Here is a 23,684-nt window from a genome sequence, read left to right as displayed (position 1 = left end):
TGTGCTGCAGTTCAAAGCAGCATCAGAACGGGGAGGAAAGGTGATTGAAGTGACTTTGAACGTGGTGTGGTTGTTGGTGCCAGACGGACTGCTCTGAGGATTTCACAAACTGCTGACTCTGTGGGCGCAAATGCCTTGTTTTAGCCAGAGGTCAGAGGAGAATGGCCAGACTGGTTGGAGCTGATAGAAAGGCAACAGTAACTCAAATATCCACTGGTTCCAACAGAGGAATGCAGGAGAGCATCTGTGAACACACAACACCACCTACTTTTTTAACAGAGAGGGAACAGCAGCAGAAGACCACACTGACACTTTATTAAGCAGCAGGTGCACCTAATAAAGTGGCCGCTGAGTGTACGTTGAATAACAAAATTAAAGAACAAAGTATTAATAAACATTAATACTTTGAATAATTCTGAAATATTGTTATATGTTGCTGTCCATAATGTGATAGAATATCAGATGTGGCTATACCACTGCCGTACTAGCATGTTTTTTTTAAATGACCAAGGCACCTCACCAACAACCTTTATTTTGGGAGAAAAAACAGTGAGCAAAATCAGAGAAATGTATTATGTAGTTTGTCCAGCAGAATAAGAATATCTGTGTTTTAAAATAAAATGAAAATTGACATAGTTAAATTTAAAAAAAAGTTATTAGTTTAGCAAAGCAGCCTTCTGAGTACCTTTGCACAATCCACATAGAAATGGTCTATTTTCATTCCAGCTCAAAGACAACTACTTATTGGTAGTCGAGGAAATTTTCTCTCTTAAATTGGTACCTGTCTCAAACACCCTATATGGGTCAGGCCCTAGAGTTTTGTTAAATAAATTCACAATATCTGAGGTTTCTACCTGATGCGGAACACAGAAACGCATGAGAAGTCTGACTGGATTCCAAAAAATGTTCTCATGTTCTCTACCTTGCATTTTTCGAGAGTTCTTTTGTACAAAGCCATGTTGATCCTCAGACACTGAAAGCGGTGTCTCTCTTTGTTCAGTGGCACCCAAATTAAAGAGACGTTGTTCTCACCTGGACAGAAATGTGTCACAGCTGAGATAAAAGGCTCCAAACGTGTGCGATAAGTGATTCCTCTTCCCATCTCACCAGCACGTGTAGAAAGGCCTCATCTCTCCATTTTGTTCTGTTCCACTTGGTGAAAATCTCTCTATTCAGCACCACATGCAGAAAGGGGATTTTTAGTGGATTTAGCTTCTTTCTGCTTCATTTAGCTCTGAATCTACTCATTAGGGTTTGAATGGAGCTGGCCTGCTACGCCTTGCAGATGCTGTTAAATGGATTACACATCGATGAGTCGTTCGGTTGTCGTCTCATTTCTCCCTAGGTGGTTTCGGGCCTCCTCGCTCTTTAAAACGGACACTTGACTGATGAAGAAAAGACGTATTCTGACCGGTTTCCATAATCGTCAGTTTTTCTCTCGTAGCAAACTTTGTTGTATGAGCACTGTGAGGCAGTCTTTCATCTGTCATTTATCAAAATCTAATTATGCTCCGCACAGGGAATGTCGCGCAGGCCCTCTTTTATTTTCTGCTGCCTCGTTGCCACTGAAGTGTGAACTGCAGACATCACAGGCATACTTCGCCCCCTCCCTCCCACCCTGTCTTGCTCTCATTCACTATCTTTTATTCCTTTTTCCTCTCTGCCAGCTACTTGTATTTATTGCTCTCTTCCTGACGCTCACACTTAATTCTCCCCGTCTTTCACTCTGCCTTGTGTCCTCTCGCGCCGTCTTAAAACCCGTCTCGTCTTTAAGATGTTGCCTTCAGGTGTCAGACAGATTCCTGACATTCAAGGACTGGGGCTCATGACAGCTAAGGAAAGTTAGAAGCTGTCAACAGAAGTTATTGATATTTTAAGCTTGAACCATTTAGAAATCAATTGTGCCTCTACTGAGCCGTTTTCACAGATGAACCTCGGACAATAAGTAGACACCACCATGTCTCTTTGCCGTTCCTTGAGTTTGTCCGATGATTGTTTTTGTCAGCCCTCGGTGAAAGAAGTTCCTGAACCGCAAGAGGTTAATTTCCCTCCGCTGTTGGCCCCGACGCTATTTGAACGTCAACACATTCATACGATCTCTGAGAATACACCAGAGAACGAGTAGCTGTTTTTGCACATGTGCTCACTTGGAGATTAAAGCTTGTTATACTAAAGAACTGGAAGGGTAAACTCTGTTTGATCCCCGGTCCGACTAAATCAGACATATATGCATTCTTGCATAAAGCCCTGGATCATTTCAGGTTTACAGTGGATGTATAAGAGAAGGCTCTGGGGATACAGCTTAAGACCTGACCAGTGCCTGAGGCTACATCCGCACCACTATGTTTACTATAATGGCATCTCAAAATAAAAAAGATCTCCGTCTACATAGGGGTGGGCGATATTGTAAAAATATCAAATCACAATTCTTTTTAAAGTAAAATCACGGTCACAGTTTTATCCCATTTTTTACATTGATTTTTTTTATAATTTTGCACGTTACTGAACAGTGCAACCAAAGTATTTCCCCTGTAAAAACATAGCCTTAAAAGAAAAGTTATATAACAGAGCATTTAGGCCGAAGAACCTTTCAGAACATACATAACACAATGGACATTTGACAAAGAGCTGCCTAAAGCACCTGTTGCCTCTGGTGGCTGTGGTGTGACTGGTCTCCTCCCTGTTTCACTCTCAGCACACCGTTTAGGATGCCGTCTCTTTGGGTGGTTGAAAAGGTTTGTTGTGTTACCATCTGATGTGCGAACTATATGTGAGTGTGTGTGGCAGGTTGTGGAGATGTTCGCCTCGGTGAAGTGACGGTGATGCCTCCTCGTGAAGCCCATTAGGTATCCGCTGGTGCACGGGACAATAAGAAATCCTCATCACTGCCTGTAGTTCTCTATGATTGGTTCATTGGCGTGTCTTTAGGGCGGTGCATGAGACGGAGTGGCCAATAGTGAGATTTGGCTGAGGAAAAATACCCTGATGTGTCTGTGCAGAGCAGAGAACAGCAGTGGATCGAATGTGTCCTACAGACGATACCACGATCTCTCTGCTTTGGCAGATCGTCAGCACGTTCTAATCCTTCACCCACTTATATCGTCATATCGCCCGCCCCATATGTAATCACAAGCGTTTTAGCTCCATCCATCTTCAACTGCTTGTCGCGGGGGGGCTGGAGTTGATCCCAGCTGACATCGGGCGTGAGGCAGGGTACACCCTGGACATGATGCCAGTCTATCACAGGGCACATAGAGACAACAACCATTCACACTCACATTCACACCTACGGGCAATTTAGAGTCATCAATGTCTCTGGACTGTGGGAGGAAGCTGGAGAACCAGGAGAGAACCCACACAGACACAGGGAGAACATGCAAACTCCACACAGAACCAGGAACTCTGTTGCTGTGAGAGCAACAGTGCTAACCACCACACCACCGTAAATGGTGAATGGAATGGCTTAATGGACTACTTATATAGTGCCTTTCTAGTCTTCTGACTACTCAGGGCGCTTTCACAGTGTTTGTCACATTCACCCATTCACACAGGCATTCACATAGATGGCAGTGAACATCTACATTCCATCTTATCTAACCATTCACACCACATTTACACACCCATGCGCAGCACGGGGAGCAGTTCGGGGTTCAGTGTCTTACCCAAGGACACTTTGAAATGTCGACCTGGGGAGGTGGGGATCAAACCACCAATCTCACGAATGGAGGACGATCCACTCTGTCATTAAGCCACAATCACCCCCACCGTGCCACCCTAAACTCCGTATCAGAAATAATCTATGATAATCTCCATTTTAACTACTGAAAACACATATCACATGACCATTCATGTACACTGGGCATGTGCAGGCCGGTGTAAACAGGAAGCAGATTGTCTAACGTTACACTGTGGGTGAAAATTCATGATCTATATAAGTAGAAAATACTTCGGAGGAAGAACAGTAATTGTGAATAGCAGGAGCGGGTATTTATTTGCTTAGAACAGCATGAGATGAAACTGCTACTGAGCATAAGGTGGTAACTGCGGCCTAAAACAGATTCCATGAGATTCAAAGAGTTTTTGCAATTATCCATCACTGGAGGAAGCCATGGCAAAGGGAAAGGAGCACCCACACAAGAAGAAGGAAATCACAAAATATGTCTGCCTACCTAACTGATTAGACTGACTGAAGTGGTTGTCTGTGTCATAGCTTCCAAACGGCTGCTTTTACCCGTCCAGACTAAACGCGTGTGTGTGTGTTGTTGTTGTTGTTAGCAGCAGTCTCTCCCCACACACCTCTGCAGTGTGTTGCTGGCTTGTATGGTTGAGATTACTGAGGTTTTCTCAACAGCTTCTTCATCTCTATAAAAAGCCTCCTCCCTGGAGAGGAAGTGGCTGGCCTGTACACTGCTTTTACTTCACAAAGCCCTGAAAACAGCTCTCTGCTGCTGCTGCTGCTGCTGCTGCTGCTGCTGCTGCTGCTGCTGCTGCACAGATGAAAGTTTGAAGAAGTTTCCCTTTTGCGTGCAAGGCTTTAGTTGGGCTCATGTTTTCTTTGATCTCCAGTCAGCTCCAGGTAGACCTGAGTATCGGCTCTCAGTTCTCTTTTGGTATTGACCCAAATGTGTGCGTAGACGTAGCTGATGATCAGCACTAGTAAGCATCTCAACACATAACCAGCTGTTTTCAGGCCCCATACAGAGCAGGGCTCAACACTATCTTTTATAAGTGGTTGCTAGGCAGGCAACCAAACATCAGCTTTTTGTTGCAGAAGCTGAAAATAGGTTGCCATTTTTGGTCGCCTTTTATTTTGAGTAATTAAAATACTATGCAGTTACATGTCAGATCAATAATTGATGTGACCTAAAAGAATAAAGGCTTTATTGCAGTAACCAAACAAAATTGTTTTCTATATGTTTTTTTAACTCTCAAAAAACTTAATTTGCTTCACTGCTTCTCAAAAACGCCTGTGAGCACTGAGTGAAGGCACCGAAGCACATGCAGCATTTTCTGGTTCCACTTCTGACTAACAGCAATATTTATATATCACTAACAAAAAAAGGGTGCATGCAAGAGTGCATGTTTGATTTTAGCTCTCCCTACTGTTATGTCTAAAGTTGTACTCTGTACGATTTGAGATATCTTGTTTCCAGCGACCTCTGTGGTGGTAAGATGTAACTGCAGGAAAGCCTGTTCTTCAGAGCCTCCATCTTGTCACGATTACAGAGTGTTGACTATTTTTCTTTCCTGCTCTTTTGTAAACTTTATTGAAACACATTCACCTCTCTACTTCCAGTCGGTTCCCATATGTTTCCATTATACTTCTGTCTTTACTACAAGCCTGACACGGAAGTTGGAAGTTCCCAATTTCCGATTACAAGTGAACGCAGCATGCAACACTGCAGCTTATTTCCATCAAGCCGGCAAAATTTGCCACAGACACGGATATTGTAATACTCACATTGTAAAAAGTAAAGAAAAAAAAAAGGCAAGTAGAAGTGCTTTCATTAGTGGGTCATATGATCAATCACCATTGTTTCAAATTACTATTTGATAGATATTAACTTAAAAGGAAGTTAAATAGATGGAAATCTTACTGAGTACAACTTTAATAAGTGGTTGCTTATTATGACAACAATAGGCCAAGAATTGGGTTTTCAATAGCACACAATTGTTGCCCCTGGCAACCGTTACTGTGAAGCCTGAAGAGTTTTCAGTTATTTTTTCCTGACATTTCCTGAGAAATTCCAACTCAAAATAAGGATATTGCTTGAAATGTGCTGTGTACATTCATATTGACAAGGGGATACGTCATTTAGAGTTAGATGACACCATGATTTTTCTTCTAGCGCCACCCTCAGGTAGATCATACCACGATATCAATGTAATATCAATACATTGGCGAGCCCTGCCCTCGGAACAGACTTCACGTTGTAGTGCTGTTAGTGGTAAAGCTCTAATAAATAAGGAGTGTATTCCTTCTTTGTCACAGTGGGGCACGTTGAACACTGCAGCCTCTAGGTGCGTCTGATGGGACATTAAACTTTAATCAAAGCTGGAAGTTCTTGTTTCACATGTGAAGATTAGCCTGATGTAATTCACAACAGTGGAACACCTGTAATGTGAATTTGATTATTCTGTATGGCATTTTGTCCCCGTATGTATTAATATGAGAACACGCTTCTTACGAATATCATGACAGTGATTTTCATCCTGGGTTCACTCGGCCCCAACAATAAATCCAATCCTTTTTAAGACTAAATGTCAGACCGTGATCTGACACTTTTGTTTCAGTGGAGGAAAACAAATTTGACTGTATGATCTTCATTCTGCACTGTCCTCATGAAGCTCTATGAGAACATTTGCAGGCTGATTGTCACTGTATTACACTGTCGGGGTTGGAGAGGGTGGGAGTGTGCTGCTGTCGTACGGAGTCTCCTCGGCACTCAAGTGAAGTGGAGTCATTATATTGTCTCAGGCAGGCAGCTTATTACAGTGTTCCTCCCTGTCATCATAATACCACTGCAAGCAGATAGTGGTGATTGAAAATGAAGCCCAGTGTGTATATTAAGGTCTCCACTGAAGAGATGAGACTTACACGGCTGTGGTTTGGGAGAAATGGTGTCGGGAAACGATACAAAGCCATAAGGAGTGAGAACATTTTAATCTTTCATGATCATTTCCAAAGCTTTTACACTGAAGGTGAAACAGAAAATCTAATCCTATTCGCAAAGACGATTCTGCAGAGGTAACAACCCCCTTATTAGTGTTCTTCGCTGGGTGCAAGTGGCGATGGCTGTACCGTAATATTAAAAGTGAACATTGCCTCACTTCAATTCCAAACGCCTAATGCTGCGTTCATGCAATATGGGAAGAACAGGCAGAACCTGACTTTGGAGTGTTGGTGCGTAATTCCATCATGGTTGGCCACTGCTAGCCTTGTAGTCGCTCCAGATCAATACTGGCAATTAGCTCATTCTGTTGTCTCCCATTTTTCAGCAGTTTAACATGTGAAAACCAGATACTGGAAGTCCTACTCCAGGCATGTTTAAATGTATATACAAATACTCCGTTATGGTTAATATTTAGTTTAAAATGCTTCTCCCCATACACAAGAAATAAAACTCTTGAAAGGGGCTTGAAGCACATCTATTCTGCTCCCTCACTGAGAAATTCTGGAAATGGCCTCAAGCCCCGCCCACCACACAACCATAGTTGCACTATGAAACGCCCCAGACAGAAATTGCTGGGATTCCTTCCTTCGTGTGTGACTATAATCCAGAATTTCGGGCAAACTCACACTGTCCGGTCGTACCGTGCCCCGTGCCCCATGCCTTAGGATGATTGTCCTCCCTCTTCCCCTGCGGCTCCGTTGCTTCTTGCTTATACGTCTTCACCCCTCAGAGATTTAGTTTTGTCCGTCGCGGGGAACAGTCGTGTGTGTATATAAATAGACATCGGGACTGCCGTCAATGCTCGTACACGTGCGCACTCTTGCCCGTACATGTGCATCTGTGCTTTACTAAAGCCCAACTCTCTCAACCGGTACAGTTGTACTCCCACTGGTCAAACAAACTTGACTTTTCGCTTTAAAGCATGCTTGGGCACGGTACAAATGGACCGTGTGAGTGCGCCCTTAGAGACTCTTGTTGGTGCACTGCAATTCAAGGCAGAAATGCTCAGCCATGGTGACTGTTGATGCTACAAGACATGAGCAGACATGTTTTTCACTGGAGGTGGTCTTTAAATTAGTTGAACGATTCTATTAGTGCTGCCGGCAAAAGGTTGTCAGTTGTTTGATGCGAGTTTTGTAGTTCTTCTTTATTAGTGGGAATTATCATTACTTTATTCCAAACTCGGAAATAACAAATCGGAGTCAGACTTTGAAAGATGATTAATGAACGATGAAGAGGCTTTTAACTAGCCAACGTGACTTCATGCGTTACTGCATGACGTTGGGATTTGAGTCACAGAACTTCCCTTTGCTGTGCGTTTTCATTTTACAGTCAACACATGTAGGAATGACACTCACAAAAAGGTGCTGCAGGGTGGGGGTATGGTGGTGCGGCTCGCCATTAGAATCCTGATGGACTACAAATCTAACATGATGATCCTCCCGAATGTGACTTTTCTAAAGGTGCAGACGGCTCTAATCTGTAGCTAGCTCTAGGTTAATAGTAATGTGATGTGGAAACAGTCTTGCAACAACATTTGTAAACTATATAGTGATATATACGTACACTGGAGATTAAAATTAGACATCAAATCATTAATACTTGATTTATTCTGAAATATTATTTTTTATTGTTAAGAATTTGATAGAATATCAGCAGTTCCTTGAAGCAAAGAGTATTGAAAAAATGAAATGGCCAGCCCAAAGTCCAGATCTAAACCCCATAGAGAATCTCTGGAAAATCCTTAGTGACATGGCTGAGGAACCCACTACGGTTACTGAACTGTGGAGGAGACTGAAGAAGAATGGACCAAGATCAAACCAGAGCAGTGTGAGAAACTAGTGATGTCCTGTGGGTGCAGATGTGCTGAAGTCATTCAAAGCTGCGGCCTCTACACTTCCTTTTCATTTTTCAATCCTAGAGAAGAAAACATTGTTGAAATCTTCTCTTCTGACACAATGGTTACTGTTCTCTAATTTTGATCACAAAATAAAGGTTTTTGTTAAAGTACCTTGGTCATTTAAAAAAAACATACTAGTACAGCAGTGGTATAGCCACAGCGGATATTCTATCAAATTATAGACAGTAAAAAAATAACAGTATTTCAGAATAAATCAAGTATTAATACTTTGTTCTTTAATTTTGATCTCCAGTGTATATATATGTGTATAACTTTTATTCTGTCTGAATTCAAACACTCCACTTTGATTTCATACCAGTGCTGTATTTGTACTTTAGTTTTGTATATCAGGAGGAAAAGTTTCATACTAAGATGAACATGTAGCAGCTCATAGCGGCCGCTGCAGAAAAGATTCTGTCGACTAACAACATCTTTCTCTACTGTTCTCCTCGGCTCAGTGTTCGGGTAAAGCGCTGTGTGCTTGTTTGAAAGGGTAAAGGCTCAGAAAGAATGAAACAGCTGAAATGTCAGCACTCTTCTTGCAGTGCGCGTGTACCCCCCCCCCATATTGAAGTGAATGACAACAGTGATAGCAGGGCATATTACTGCCTCACACAAAGCACTGGGTACCCTTTGTGTGCGACGGAGGAAGGGGGGGGGGGAGCCCAGGCTCTCCCTGTGGCTCGTCTGTGAATGTGAGACGCCTCTGTTGTCAGGCGAAAGAAACCTCGCTCTGGTTGATTTAGTGGGAAATGATACAATATCTATTCTTGGCACAGTAGTGGCTCCTGACTGAGGTCTTGTGGTGCGGCCAGTATATTAGCAGTCCCAGCCCATGTCAGGGCTCCCCCGCAGTAATGCTGCTAACACGGGGACAGCAGAGTTTTTCTCCTCACATCTGGATAGCATCCGTGTGCCTATTACATTAACTCTAGATCATTAGGATCTTGTTTTGGGCTCTCTATAAAATAAATACTGTATACTAAGATTGTCCACTTGGGAGACGATTGGCATCATGCCAACACACACACACACACACACACACACACACACACACACACACACACACACACACACACACACACACACACACACACACCGACACACACACACACACACACACAGTATGTTCATTGTAGAAGTGATGGTAATTAAGACTGACCTTTTAGTGCTTTGCATTATGACCTAAAAATCCATTCATATTTTACATGAATTATCTTTTTATATGTCAGTGGTCAGGACACCAACATAAATCTGTCCTTTTTGTGGTTTTGCTGGCTGCTAAGTATCACTCAGCACAGTTTTAGCATGGAGCACTGGGGCTTACCAGTATAGTAGGCATGCTGGGGACTAAGGAGGCTTTCACATCAGGGGCCTAAGCCTGGATCCTAAAATGTGTTGTGTGCGAACATTGTGAACATTGGCGTTGTTGGGTGATCTGAGTCCACTTGAGAAGTATCACAGTCATCACTGTATGTGTTTCATGTGTGTGGAAACTGAAAAAAAGTCTAGTCTTTCATTAATTTTATTGACTTAATATAACACCAAATAACACAAAATGATGTGTAATGTTGGTGTTCTAGTTCACTTAATGTTCAAATTTAGAGCAGCTTTTATCAACAATAACTACAGCAAACCAACTGTCTAACAGAAACCCTTTCGGTATATAAAAGGCCTTCCTGTAGCTGCTGTCAGATACAAACCTTCCACTGGGGCCGACAGCTGCCCCAGGACCCACAGGTGACTGTGTGGCAAATAACTAGTGGTAGTTAGGATCATTGCAAATACTATGAACTGAAGTGATATGGGCCAGTATTTTCTACTCTTGGGGCCCAGAGTTATTATTTCACTATTGATCTGACAGGATGCATATTCCTAAATAATTCTGTGCTAAATCAAGAACAACAACAGAAATTAAATATTAACTTTGTACATGATGGCTGTGACAAAATATAATGTTGTACCCCCTACTTAAAGGTTGAATATGAAGAGTGAGCAGAACAGGTTGCCAGGTTGGTCAGATCCGGCCCAGTAACTTGTTTGTATGAACCCGTCCCCTCCGGCAAATCACACCATAAAAACAAGGATTAGAGGAGCGACTGACAGTTAGCGTTAGCCGTTCCAGCTAAGTAAAGATGAAAGTGATGTTGGCGATCAAGGAGAAACGTAGCCATTTGGGCGTTTCTGTCCTTTCTCTCAGTCCATGGAGTAAATGCTCGGCCTATATTGACTCTGTTTTTTGCCTGTCTCTGCTCATTCAGCTGCTTGGACAAATAACGCCCCCCCTTGCCCCATTTCACCCAGTGCCAGCCTAGAGTAGCTGCGTCGATCAACAGACAACCCTGGCAACCAGGAAACGCCCAACGCTATTGGCTGCTATCATGGAAACAGAACGGGACACAAAGTCATTGTAAAAAAATTCAAATATTAATTCTGACTAAATATATTTTTTTATGGAAAAGCAATACTTTCATTCTGTAGCCCTCAAAACACCCCACCTGAGTATTATTGTTTTTAAAAAAATATAGCCTTTAATAAAGATTCTACAGATTCGACCTTAAATCGATTGTGTTGTCTGCAAAACATGAAAAAATGTTAAAGATGAAGATCTTCTGCTTTTGTCTTCCCAACAGTATAAAACACAAACCTATTCAGTTTACTGTAAAAGCAGTGAATCCTCACATTTGAGAATGTGTTTTCTGAATGGTGACTGGTCGGTGGAGGCCCTACTGGAATTATTCCGGCCCTGCTGATGGCTGGAAGGCTTCTTCTGTGAATGGACATTATAGAGTAAACTCTGAAAGCAGCCCCTTGCTCAGTCAAATTCTTCAGAATCCATAGATGTACACTTTCTGGCTTTATTTATTAGTTGGAAACGGTTGAGTCACAGTGGGACATTTCTAGCAAGATGCCATAAAGGAGAGCATGAACCTAGATGTCTTGGCTGTTTGCCACCTGTATACTGCTGACGTTTATATGGCAGCAACAATAAATGTTTGAGCAGTGCTGCTAAGCTATCAGCAGCAGTCTAAAGATTGTAAAAAAAAAAAAGTCAGTCAGCAGCCTGTAGCCTGGATGAGTGCATATAGGTTCAGGTGTGTGTGTGTGTTCGTGTGTGTGCGTGTGTGGTATTACTGTGTGACATTTAGCTCTGCAGTTGTTCCTTAGAACAGACAGCGTGCAGAGGCTCCTGGGCTAACTGTAACTGGATTTGAGGACAGAATTATTCTTTGAAGTGCTGCATCTGAATAATAGATTATTTAGTGTTTGTTTATTATTTATTTATGTTGAAATATATTGCTGTACACTGTCTTGCATGTACAATTTCCCACTGAAACAAGTCCTTTATCTGACAAACAGGCTTTAAGAGCCCTACTTATTGTCTGAAATGAAACGGTAAATAGTAGTTGGGGGCACTTCATCAGTCAATCATGTGAGAACATCAACTGCAGCATTTAAACCCCAACAGAAGCTGCTGTTGAATCCAGGCTGTTGTGAAGCGGCTGTAGTCACAGCCACTCCTCAGCTTTATCTCCAGGGGCAAGTGAAGCCGCGTTGATCTTTTCCTTTATCACTTCCTACTGTGTTGGCATAATGACTCACATAGGCGATTGCACTTGTTGTTGTTTTAATAAATAAGCAATTTGATGACATGCAGTAGGATTTCCATCTGCAAAGAGATTAGAAAGATGGTACTTATTAAGTCATTTAGCAGATGTCGCGTGCAACAGCAGAATAAGCCTCAGTCCATGGAAGATAAACAGTGACAGAACATCAGAGCACAGAGGTTCAACTAAAGGGCTCCTCAGGTCAAGGGTGTGCGGTGAATGAGGATCTTGATGGCGAGGCAGTGTTTGGATTACAGGGGTGAAGTGTGATGCAGTGACTTGGAGCCCAGGACAATTCAGTATATCTATATGTCTTATTAACTTATTGCACAGTTGCACTTTTGTTTTGAGAGTTGTCATTGAACCGTGTGACACATAACGGATGATTTGATTCTTTACTTGCAACTGGAGGTTTGCATTAACCTCTTAACGGACAGACGGGCACTGACGTCATTTTTCTTTTCGCAGAGACTGTAGAGGAATTTTGGTGAGAAACGGGCACGGCCATTTTCAAAGAAGCCCCTTGACCTCTGACCTCCATGATATCTGAATGAAAATGGGTTCTCTGGTTACTCACAAGTCTAATATTTAAAATGGTGTTTGAATATTTTCGCATACTGGGGTCCTTAAACAGTGTTATTAATGTTTATGGACCCCGGTAACAGTCATAATGCTGTTTAGAAACTGGATGTGAGTGTAATGTTTATGGACCCCGGTAACAGTCATAATGCTGTTTAGAAACTGGACCAGAGTGTAATGTTTATGGACCCCGGTAACAGTCATAATGCTGTTTAGAAACTGGACCAGAGTGTAATGTTTATGGACCCCGGTAACAGTCATAATGCTGTTTAGAAACTGGACCAGAGTGTAATGTTTATGGACCCCGGTAACAGTCATAATGCTGTTTAGAAACTGGATGTGAGTGTAATGTTTATGGACCCCGGTAACAGTCATAATGCTGTTTAGAAACTGGATGTGAGTGTAATGTTTATGGACCCCGGTAACAGTCATAATGCTGTTTAGAAACTGGATGTGAGTGTAATGTTTATGGACCCCGGTAACAGTCATAATGCTGTTTAGAAATTGGATGTGAGTGTAAAGCTGAGACTGAGTCCAGTTGGATTCATGTGTGATGATGTTAGTCCTCATAGGAGTCGTTTCACTGGAGTGAGAGCATTTGAAACTTGACTTCACTGTATAAAAGTATCTGTTGTGACCTCTGGGATAATCACAGCCTAATGAAACTTTACAACCACAAACCAGAGACCTGCAGCTTTCAGCTTCTCTACGTATACTGACAATAAGGAGGTTTCTGAGCAGTTTACACAACACGAGTACTCGTTATCCAATCGCTGAAAATGCAATTCCAGCAGAAATCTGCAAATGTCAAAGGTTTTTATTATCCCAAATCCCAGCATGGATTTTTCTATGGTGTTCTTCAAGGTCTTGGTGTCTTAATGTGGTATTTTGGAGGGACTTTAAAAAAAAAAATTAAAAAAATTCTCAAGTGGTAATAATTAACGGTAGCAATTGAAAAACTGCTCTAACAACATTAGAAAGGGAATCATAAACTGCACACAAATTGTGATTGTATGTGAAGTGTTGTCGTTAAGTTGAGTGACTAAAGATGTTTTGTTTAAAATCCATTTGTCTGGTTTTGTAGCCTCCAAGTGTGTAATTAATCAAGAATCAATGTTTCCTGTGTACTGACAGCGCGGGGCCCAAAGGAGACAACATCTATGAGTGGAGGTCGACCATCCTGGGCCCTCCAGGCTCCGTGTACGAGGGAGGAGTGTTTTTCCTGGACATCGCCTTCACACCAGACTACCCCTTCAAACCACCCAAGGTGAGTGGTGAATGGTTGTTGACATCCAGCAAAGCTTTTTTTTCTGGAAACTATGGCACAGATGGCTCTATTTCCAAGAGGTGTCATTTCTCCATTCTCCACTAGAGGGCACCATTGCACTTTGACTGCTGCTAAATGAAATGAGCATTCCCCAGTTCTCTCTGTTGCATTTAAACCTTCTCAAGGAGGAGCTGTCAAAACCAAACTGTATTAAAAAAGTGTGGACATTTACTCTGGCCTCACGTTTTCCTTTTCTAAGTCATCATTTCAGCATAAATGTACCTTCTTAAAGGTAATTGTAGTTACTCGTCACACGTGTATTTGTGATGGAATAAACCCGTTTCCGTGCAGAGGGTTGGAATCTTCTGTGGAGCATACAAGAGAAGAGCTGATGTCTACAAATGTGCCGAGTAAACACTCATCTTTCCTCTCTCGTGTGTCCAGGTGACGTTCCGTACGAGGATCTACCACTGCAACATCAACAGCCAGGGGGTGATCTGTCTGGACATCCTGAAGGACAACTGGAGTCCTGCCCTCACCATCTCCAAGGTCCTACTGTCCATCTGCTCCCTGCTCACTGACTGCAACCCTGGTGAGAGCTGCAACACACACGCACACACGCACACACACACACACACACACACACACACATACACACGCTGTTTCTTACCATATTTGCTGACAGCTGATTGTACATGTTATTTTTACATTTGAAAGTATAACAGCTCTGACTCATAAGCAAGGTAAAACTGTCTGAAAAAGCACCATTTCAAGACATGGTACTTTTCCTAAAAATGAATGATAATAGTCTATAAAATGTCACAGGGTTTGTTTCATCTCATTAACTGCAGTAACTCTGTATTCTTCCATATGAGCAGGAAGTCCTCTCCATCCAGTAATTCTAATGTTGGAGAACATAAAACTCTCATTTACAGGACTTCACTTTAAGGATTTGAAGGTTCACTTCATTAAATCTACTCGTATTACAGAGCCTTAAAGTCGTACGTCTCCAGATAAAGCTCCTCGGACTGTTTCCAAATCCAGATTGAAGACAGAAGGTGGTGCAGTATGTGTTCAGACTGAGAGGAAAAGCCTTAAGTGGATAGATGTTTTTATGCCGCATTTACAAGTCAAGTTTATTTATAGAGCCCATTTCAGACGACAGGCTTAGACTCAGTGTGCTTCGAAACATAAAAAGCAAAAAAGATCATACATGACAAAAACATGCAATATTAAGGTATTGCATATATAAAACATTGGTATTACATTGAAAATGGAATACAATGAGAAGGTATTATTATCAAACAATGGAATAATAATAATTAGGGGTGGGCATAAAAATGGATTCATTTAAAAATCCTGATTCCTATCTTCCGAGATTCATAACGTCCAAAAATCGATTCTTACAAACTTTGTTTCCGTCTTACCGTGCGCACTTCGCGGCTTCTGTAGCATACTGTTGCAGGAAGCTAATGGCTAGTCACTCACTACCATGCCCGTCACTGAAGTCGTTTGGGTGCACTTTGGATTTTGACAACCTCCAGGGAAAGAAAATGGACATATGCGAGGTTTGCAAAATGAAAGTCAGGTAATTCGGTAACACTACAAACGCCCACTGCAGTCAAATAAGCTCTCATTCGCTTCTCCGTAGTCAAACGAGGCGGCTCTATATTTGAAGTGCGCCCGTATTCTGACATTTATGTTAAATGCATTGAAACAGCTGCTGACATGAAGGTACACTTTACTGTCATTCTGTCTCACCCTGTGGTATAAAACTTTTACCTGAAGAGAGGAGATGAAGTATTAACCTTTTTTTGGCAGTTTTCCAAGCCTTTATTATATAGGACAAACAGGAAAGGAGCAAAGGGCAACAGGAAAGGAGCAAAGGGCCACAGGTCCACAGAGTCGAACCCGTGGCCACTGTCTCAAGGACCTTTGAGGAGCAAAACACGGCATGAAATACTCCTAAAATTACTTTGAAAATGTTTTTGTTGTGTCCACCTCTCGTTTTCAGGATAAAGTGTCCCAAATACTAAATGAATATGGAAATAAGATTAATTGGGTAATATTCACAGAACGTTTCACTGTGGAATTTCAGGATAAAGGGTCTTTAAAAAATATACATTACACAACAATATTATATTGTAAAAAACAAAAACTACAAAAAGGCAAACTGCCAGTTTTACAATATTACTTTGTTCAATTTTATTTTGAAAATGTCTATGATTCTGAGCAATAAGGCAGCTCCTAGCCTGCATGTATAATTTCATTTATGTTAATAGCATTTTTCTTTTTGAAGTCGCAGAGAATAGAGAGGCTATAAAATTGTGGAAGTTCATCATGACATTTGCCTTTGTGTGTTTACATTACTGCGACCTGTTGATACCTTTTTTCAAAAATGAAATATAATCTTATGCCCTCATGCCATGATTAGGACCTGAGTGGATCCTGAAGCATGTATTAATTCAAACATAGATCCTGAATCGTGATCGAATCGTGACACTGACAATTGGAATCGAATCACGAGACACCCAAAGATTCCCACCCCTAATAATGACACTGATTCCACAATACAGGTTTTTACAGCAATTGCTGACATGTACACGCACATATGACTGTAACTTCAACGCATATTCTTTAGGATTATCAGAGGTCTAACGGCCATGGGAAACCTGAAAAAAGTCATGGAATTTCCAAATCTTATTTTCCAGGCCTGGAAACGTCATGGAATTAGACAAATCTTTAAGTTTGGAACAGTAGTGGACTTTGACTGTGTCTAATTGTTTCAGTAATCTTCCGTTGGTAACCTTCCACGTAATGCAACATAAGTAGCTTTAATATGCTTAGTTTACCGTCACGTACATCTGTTTGTTTTCTCCCGGCGTTCCCTCTCCCCCTTCATGTGGGCCTGCTAACTGAAATGATGTTTGAACAGAGTTTGAGTCTGACAAGTGTGTGTTTATTATTTCATGGCTCTAGAGCAGGGGTGTCCAACCCTGCTCCTGCATGTTTTAGGCTTCTCCCTGATTCTAAGGATTTTCAAACCTGTGCCGAGCTTCAGCTGCTTAGTAACGAGCAGCGCATTAGAATCAGGTGTGTCAGAGCAGAGAGAAACCTAAAACATGCAGGACACCCCTGCTCTAGAGTGTGTGTAGGCTACATACTGATGTTGCTGCATCCAGAAAGGAGTTTCTAATCGAAGAAAACACTGATGATCCAATCGCTTCACGTTCCTTCATGTTTGAAAGCCAGTGCCAGACTGATACAAGTGCTTATAAAGCTTTCTTAAAAGTTTTTATAAAGACCACTAACCGTGCCTGTAGTTTGAAGAATTCAAAGTGAATATAACAGTAAGCAGCTTTAAGAGATGGAGAATATATTCTTTTTCCTGTCACATGTCATATATGATATAATGTTGCAATGTTAGATGTGGCCAAAGCTTCCAATAATGAATAAAAATGGAAGCCTCTGATTTCGGGCCATCCCAAAAAAACATTTTTTTTCTACTCTTGGCTTGTAGTGACATTGATCTGTTTATTGGGTCATGCTCCAGGCCCATTACTGCAGTGTGTTACACTTTTACTCTGCTAGATACACGCTAATGTCAGGGAAAGCTGTAATCTTGGTTTCTGGTGGTGTTCATTTTTCCCCAACTTGGGATGACGTTTCTGCTGGAACATGTCCGATTGTGTAGTTTTTGATTTAGAAGCTGGTATGGTGAATTTTCACTGTACAAAGTGCTGCTATATTCCATTAGTCAGTTGTATGGCGGCTGTACGGCTGTCTGGGCTTTCTCAAGAGGTGGGCTTAAAGAGACTGCCGCTAGCATCTCAATGTTGTGATCACACAACGACGACTGAGCAACAGGCTACAAGGCAGCTCAGCGACGATAGGTGCGTTTTTACTGTGGTTGACTACCCCGAATGAGGCGGGTCTATCTCGCCAAAAACGCAGGGCCTCTTTTGTGATGGATGTAGCTCTCAGCTGGTAGTGAAGTGAGGTAGAACAGACGCCACAACAACACACTGAAGTAAAGTAATCTCTCTCTCTTTACATAAGTTGACGTGAATCATACGGGCCACTTTAAATCAAACTACAACTATTCTGTATTTACCACTCAGAGAAGCAGCGCGCTCTGCTGTATCATTGATCAGTGATTGAAACCCATTCAGAGTGATAGGTCACCTCCGGACTCTCCTAAATCCCTCTGTGGCCTTTTTTTGTAATGGAAACACGGCGAGTGAGCGGGCGTGGTCTGAAACTCTCAGGGAGGCCACAGGAAAAAATGCTATGTTTTTTTTTTTTTACATCAAAGCAAGTACACATGTTTAAGTAGAAACACTAAATCATTGGAATTCAAATGTCTTTAGCTATTCATATATTCCAAACCAAAATGGATGACCATGTTTTGTTCTTGTGTTCACAGCCGACCCGCTGGTTGGAAGCATCGCCACACAGTACACAACAAACAGACCTGAACACGACAGGATAGCCAAACAGTGGACCAAGCGTTACGCCACATAGTCACCAGAGGAGCCGCTGGATGGACCACTCTGGGATGTGGGGGCGTCGACTTTAGGGGGGTGGGGGTGGGGGGGCTCCCTGCAGAGGAGGGCGGAGGGGAAGATGGAGGGGCAGCTCTCTGCAGAGGGGGGCGGAGGGGAAGATGGAGCGGCGAGTGGATTTTTATCTCTCAATGGAAGTCTTAACTCCTGACATTTTGTTGTTTGTTGTATTTTTTTAAGTTATCTCCAGCCCAACTGTAATCAGACCTGGCAATGATGCATTCAGTGTTTTCTGGTTGGATTTTTAGCTTGTGCTTGAAGATGGACATTAATACTAAAATGTGTCACAGCATGATTCCCAGTCGATTATGTCAGTGTAAATTCTCACATGTATTGCGTTCCAGTTGGTGTTTGCCTGCCCCTCCAAACTGCTGCTCTTTGAAAAGGTGTTTCACACATGTAGACATGTTTAGATATGGATGGGTATTGGTTGTGATTTGTGATCTGTACTGATAAAACGCTGTTCTGTTTCTCCCTTAAGAATTAAACATGACCAACTGAAGCGTCTGACTTCTGTCTGATCCGTTTGTAACCAAGGCTCAAAACCAAGGCCCCACCACAGCGACTTCCTGCTTGATCTGTTTGCATTATAGAGCAGTTTCTCATTGACCCCCATTTTAAACAGGCCGTTTTCACAGCATAATAAACCTATTTTATTTAACTGTGTACTTTTGTAACGCAGGGCGAGGCTGTTGCTCTGTGAATATGACATGTGTTCAGGTCTTCAGCGGGCCCTAATCCTGTCCAAATCTGAAACGATAATCCAAACTTTAAAAAGAACTATTTCATTGAGTTAAAGTCACACAAATGAATTAAACGCTGAGATAAAAAAAAGTTGTCTTATACCACTTAAAATCCTCCACGAAGGCCTCACGACCACTAGTGGGGGTCAGGAACCCCAGGTTGAGAATGTGTTTCAAAAGGGGCATGGGGTACTACATAATACACCTCACCTTCAAGAAATGGCACCAAAATTAAAATGTCCCGAGGATTTAATATGAAGAGGCTACATTTTATTCAGTGCAACTTAAGACAGAGAATCATTTCTGATGCCAGAGTCTCACTCACTGTGTTCCACTAGCAGCACATTAACTGTTATTACTTTGAGGACACAGAAAACAGCGCAGGTCATCCTTCACATTGGCTCACTGTTTTTCAAAAGTTAAGGAATGTGGCTCATAAAAGTGACAAAAATAAATTAGTTATAGAATAAATATTTCCTCTCAACACTGCCATTTCTACTGTTAGACTGACACGCTGCTTTAACTAGCAGCCCTACTGGATTACACAGGCTGGACGACACAGGAGTGCAACTAACACACGTTATCAACTCTTACATCACAGGTACATATTATTGCTGCCAGGCCATACTTTACATATGAGATGGACTAGACCAGGGGTGTCAAAGTGATCCAGTAAAGGGCCGCTGGGGCTGCAGGTTTTTTGAAACGCACCTGCTCCAACAAATCAACTGTGTGAAGGCAGTTCAGGCGATTAAATAAGTCAAGTCAGATGTGTTCTTGCTTGGTTGGCCCTTTACAGGATCATTTTGACACCCCTGGACTAGACATAGGGTAGCAGAGTCCTGTCAGAGGACACGGATCCATGCTGCATTCACATCCGATGGGAAATGACATGATTCCTGTCTGAAAATACTGTTAAACATGCATCATTTATGAGCATCCAGAGAAGTCAAGAGTCTGGTGCCCCAGCTTTAAGGAAGGTTTCTAAAGTCTGTCTTTATACAACAAGCCCATATGCATGTTCAAAGAGTGACAAGTGGCTGGAATCAGCTACATTGGCCATGAAGAGATCCCTTCCTAATCCAAAGAAATGGAGGTCAAAATCCAGGCCCCTAACTATAAAGCAAGGACTCTCTGTTCATGTGTGTGCATATCTCAAGAACTGCTTATGTGATCTACTTCTCACTTGGCAGGTGGGAGTGTAATGCTGAATTTGGTGCAGTTTGGCCTATAAAAACAAACCTCATGTCTCAGGTGCAAAATTCCGCATAAGCCACATCCATTTTCATCTACATTGATTTTCTGCCATTTTGAATTTTGTCCAAAGCTGTTTGTTTGCTGCTACTCTTACAAATTTGGAGCAATCATTTCCAAATCAGCATCATCCAACTATACAAGAAGGAATGTGTCTGTCTGTAGCACTGTCCTTCACACATCTCAAGAAACATTCATCCAATCGACTTCGCAGATATATTGCTAAGGAACCAAGGGAGTGCAGCGTCAAGTTTGGATCAGTGTGGATCAGATGAGCGGTTCTCGAGAATACTTCAAGCAGCTCTCTCAGGGGCCCAGGAATCAGCCTGCTTCGAACGGGCAAAGCAGCTCACCAAAGCCAAAGCCAGGCTTCAACAGTTTGAGTTAGACAGATTAAGTGGACTGCAGAGTTTGTCTACCGCCTCTTTCACTGTATTAGCACTAGACTGGGATCTCTTTGGATAGAGAGGAGCGATTACAGCGAGAAGTGACTCTTTCAAAGCACATATGGGCATGTGAGTACTGTATCAACGAAAGACAGATCTATCCCTAACTTGGAATGGTACACACACTTAAGCTGGAAAGAAAAGTGTTAGTCCACTATCACAAATCAAACATGGAAATCAACAAGATCTGTGTTTGGGTTGTGTCGAATCTTTGGTACTAAAGTGCTACATTTTTAAAGATGGCATTCCATCTTAAATGGGAAACAGACTGACTACATAGTGCAGTGTTAAGCACACTGTACAGAAAAGAGGTGTTACGGATTCGGACTTCTGAAAATACAACATGTACCTTCACTGGATTAGTAAACACATTGGGGGATGTACTTATTTATTTTCTTTATGTAAGACAGATGAGTAGATCCATATCAATAACATCACACAGACATGAGTTTGACATTAAGCTTCTCATCTAGCTCCCAGAAAGAAAGCAAATAAGTACATTTGATTTTGTTGTATAGGCCCAGATGTTGTGTTGCTTTAGTTTGGCTGTACGGTTTAGCCCTGTTGTTCCATCAACCTCTGGGTACTGTGCTCTTAGTTGCTTTGCACTTTGTAAACTCTGTTTTAAAAAAGGTGCTACGTGATCCCAAAATGTTGAACATGTCCCCTCAAATGATGTTAACACTGTATATAACTGACTGAGTAATTGTGAAATGGTCAAATCTACACAGAAGCGACCAAAGTCCCGTTGCTAAGCTAACGGCCTGTCCATGTTGTCCTGCTCATTAGTCCCATATGAGGTGAATGCAGCGCACTAAAGAGCAGAGAGGAGTGAGGGGGTGTTCAGATGTCGTTGGACGGGGTGCCTTTGCTTTTGCGCCCGGGCAGAGGGAAGGCAGACTTGCTCTGAGGCTGCGTGAGGCGGCTGGTCAGCTGGGTGAAGGGTTCGATGAGGGTGTTGCGCTCGGTGACGCTCACCTCCCACAGCTTCAGCTTCTCACCCCGCGCCCACTGCTGCGCCAGCTCCTGGTCCACCTGACGATGCTCCCGCAGGTCCGTCTTGTTCCCCAGCACTATGACCGTCACCTGTGGACACGACACATACACCACGTCAAATTTCATGTTTAAAGGTTTAAGATGGTACATGATGCATGATAGCTGCTGTCCCTATCCACAGCAGTACATGGCTTAGCTTCTGGGCCTGTCCTGCTGTCTGCTTTTCCAAACTGAGGGTGTGCCACCGCCATCTACTGTAGGTAACACACTGACTAACACACTGACTATACCTCATACAACTCCACTTCTAAAAATCCAAGCTATCCCTTTAATGGATGTTCTACACTGTGTGGAGGTCATTCATCTTCAACCGCTTGTCCCTATCGGGGTCTCGGGCTGGAGCCGATCCCAGCTGACATTGGGCGTGAGGCGGGGTCCACGCTGGACAGGACGCCAGTCTATCACATGGCACATAGAGAAACAACCATTCACACTCACATTCACACCTACGGGCAATTTAGAGTCATCAATTAACCTGACACATACACGTCTGTGGGAGGAGAACCTGGAGAAAACCCACACAGACACGGGGAGATCATGCAAACTCCACACAGAAGGGCCCCAGGGATTCAAACCAGGAACCCTCTTGCTGTGAGGCGACAGTGCTAACCACCCCCACCCTGTGTGGATGTTTGCCAGTATCTAAAAGGCACTAACACAGTGTTGAGTAAGACATCCGACCACACCTCTTTTTTATCTCTGGACTTGTCTATTTCCTTCTTCAGAACGTCCACCTTCTTGAAAGACTCCAAGCTGTCGACGCTGTAGACCAGCACGAAGCCGTCAGCCACGGAGTAGTAGTGTTTGGGGAGGTCCTGTCCATCGTGGAGGCCTTTGGTGTCATAAAGCCGCAGCTGCTCTTTCACGCCGCGGTCCGTTTCCACTGAGGCCACATACACATCCTCCTGGGTCTCGCTGGACTCCGAGCCTGGGAAATACAGAAAGCACAACAACTTCAGAAGAGAGATTTTCTCAGCTAACCAGGAACGATACACTGCAATCAGTTTTAAGCAGGGGCTGTTATTATAAATATTCAATCAAACCAGATCAAGGTGTATTAAACAACCGTGAATCCAAATGATTTTACAAACCTGTGTGTATAAACGTGCAGCTGGGTTTGTGTCGTGACAGTGGAATACTGACCTACAGAGTGGTTTCCGTACAGCAGCTGCTCCAGTATGGCAGTCTTTCCAACTGCTGCCTGGCCACACACCACAACTTTACAGCCTTTTCCCATTTCGAGCCTACAATGTATGAACACAAGACGTCACATTGTTTATAATGCGATACAGCATATGATAGACATGTTTTAATAACATTTACGCACACGAGACTTCTCCAAAACCCTGACTCTTTCCTGTCACTTTGGCTCGTTATGGCAGAGTTGTGTTGTTAGCCTGCAGCTAGCTAACAGGCTAACCGGAACAACTCATTCTCCGTGTAACTAAACGCGCCAGTGTCACGCCAGCTTTAAAGGACTCTTTGGTTATTACTGGTACATACAGCTTAAGTTCCTTACTTGAATCCCAAGGATGAACAGTTGTCTATCAAGTCTTTAAACGGAGCATCGCAACCAGCGCATCCATTCTGCT

General features: G+C 42.7%; 2 protein-coding genes across 3 annotated transcripts in view; one reads left to right on the top strand and one right to left on the bottom strand.

Moving 5' to 3' along the window:
* Nucleotides 1-18,592, top strand: part of LOC310955536 (ubiquitin-conjugating enzyme E2 E1) — a 28,698-nt gene extending 10,106 nt beyond the window's left edge. For both annotated transcript variants that reach the window (XM_083925387.1, XM_083925388.1), the window contains exons 4-6: nucleotides 13,896-14,028; nucleotides 14,473-14,620; nucleotides 18,455-18,592. In XM_083925387.1, the coding sequence (XP_083781513.1) occupies nucleotides 13,896-14,028; nucleotides 14,473-14,620; nucleotides 18,455-18,552 (379 nt within the window). In that variant the 3' untranslated portion in view covers nucleotides 18,553-18,592. The remainder of the gene's footprint in view (nucleotides 1-13,895; nucleotides 14,029-14,472; nucleotides 14,621-18,454) is intronic.
* A 1,227-nt stretch (nucleotides 18,593-19,819) lies between these two features.
* Nucleotides 19,820-23,684, bottom strand: nkiras1 (NFKB inhibitor interacting Ras-like 1). The gene is made up of 4 exons (XM_083925090.1): nucleotides 23,612-23,684; nucleotides 23,236-23,336; nucleotides 22,779-23,020; nucleotides 19,820-22,122 (listed from the first exon to the last, which is right to left on the bottom strand). Exons 2-4 carry the CDS (start codon nucleotides 23,327-23,329, stop codon nucleotides 21,880-21,882), a joined length of 579 nt encoding a protein of 192 aa, XP_083781216.1. The 5' UTR covers nucleotides 23,330-23,336; nucleotides 23,612-23,684; the 3' UTR covers nucleotides 19,820-21,879.

Source organism: Echiichthys vipera (assembly GCF_963691815.1).
Source record: "Echiichthys vipera genome assembly, chromosome: 13".
In the NCBI taxonomy this organism is placed as follows: Eukaryota; Metazoa; Chordata; class Actinopteri; order Perciformes; family Trachinidae; genus Echiichthys; species Echiichthys vipera.
This window is presented reverse-complemented; position numbering and strand designations above follow the sequence as displayed.

Coding starts and splice junctions, on each gene's coding strand:
- nkiras1 (XM_083925090.1), bottom strand. CDS start 23,329: ATGGGAAAAGGCTGTAAAGTTGTGGTGTGTGGCCAGGCAGCAGTTGGA. Junction 23,021..23,235: donor GTACGGAAACCACTCTGTAG/GTCAGTATTCCA, acceptor TGTATTTCCCAG/GCTCGGAGTCCAGCGAGACC. Junction 22,123..22,778: donor AGTCCAGAGATAAAAAAGAG/GTGTGGTCGGAT, acceptor TCGTGTCCACAG/GTGACGGTCATAGTGCTGGG.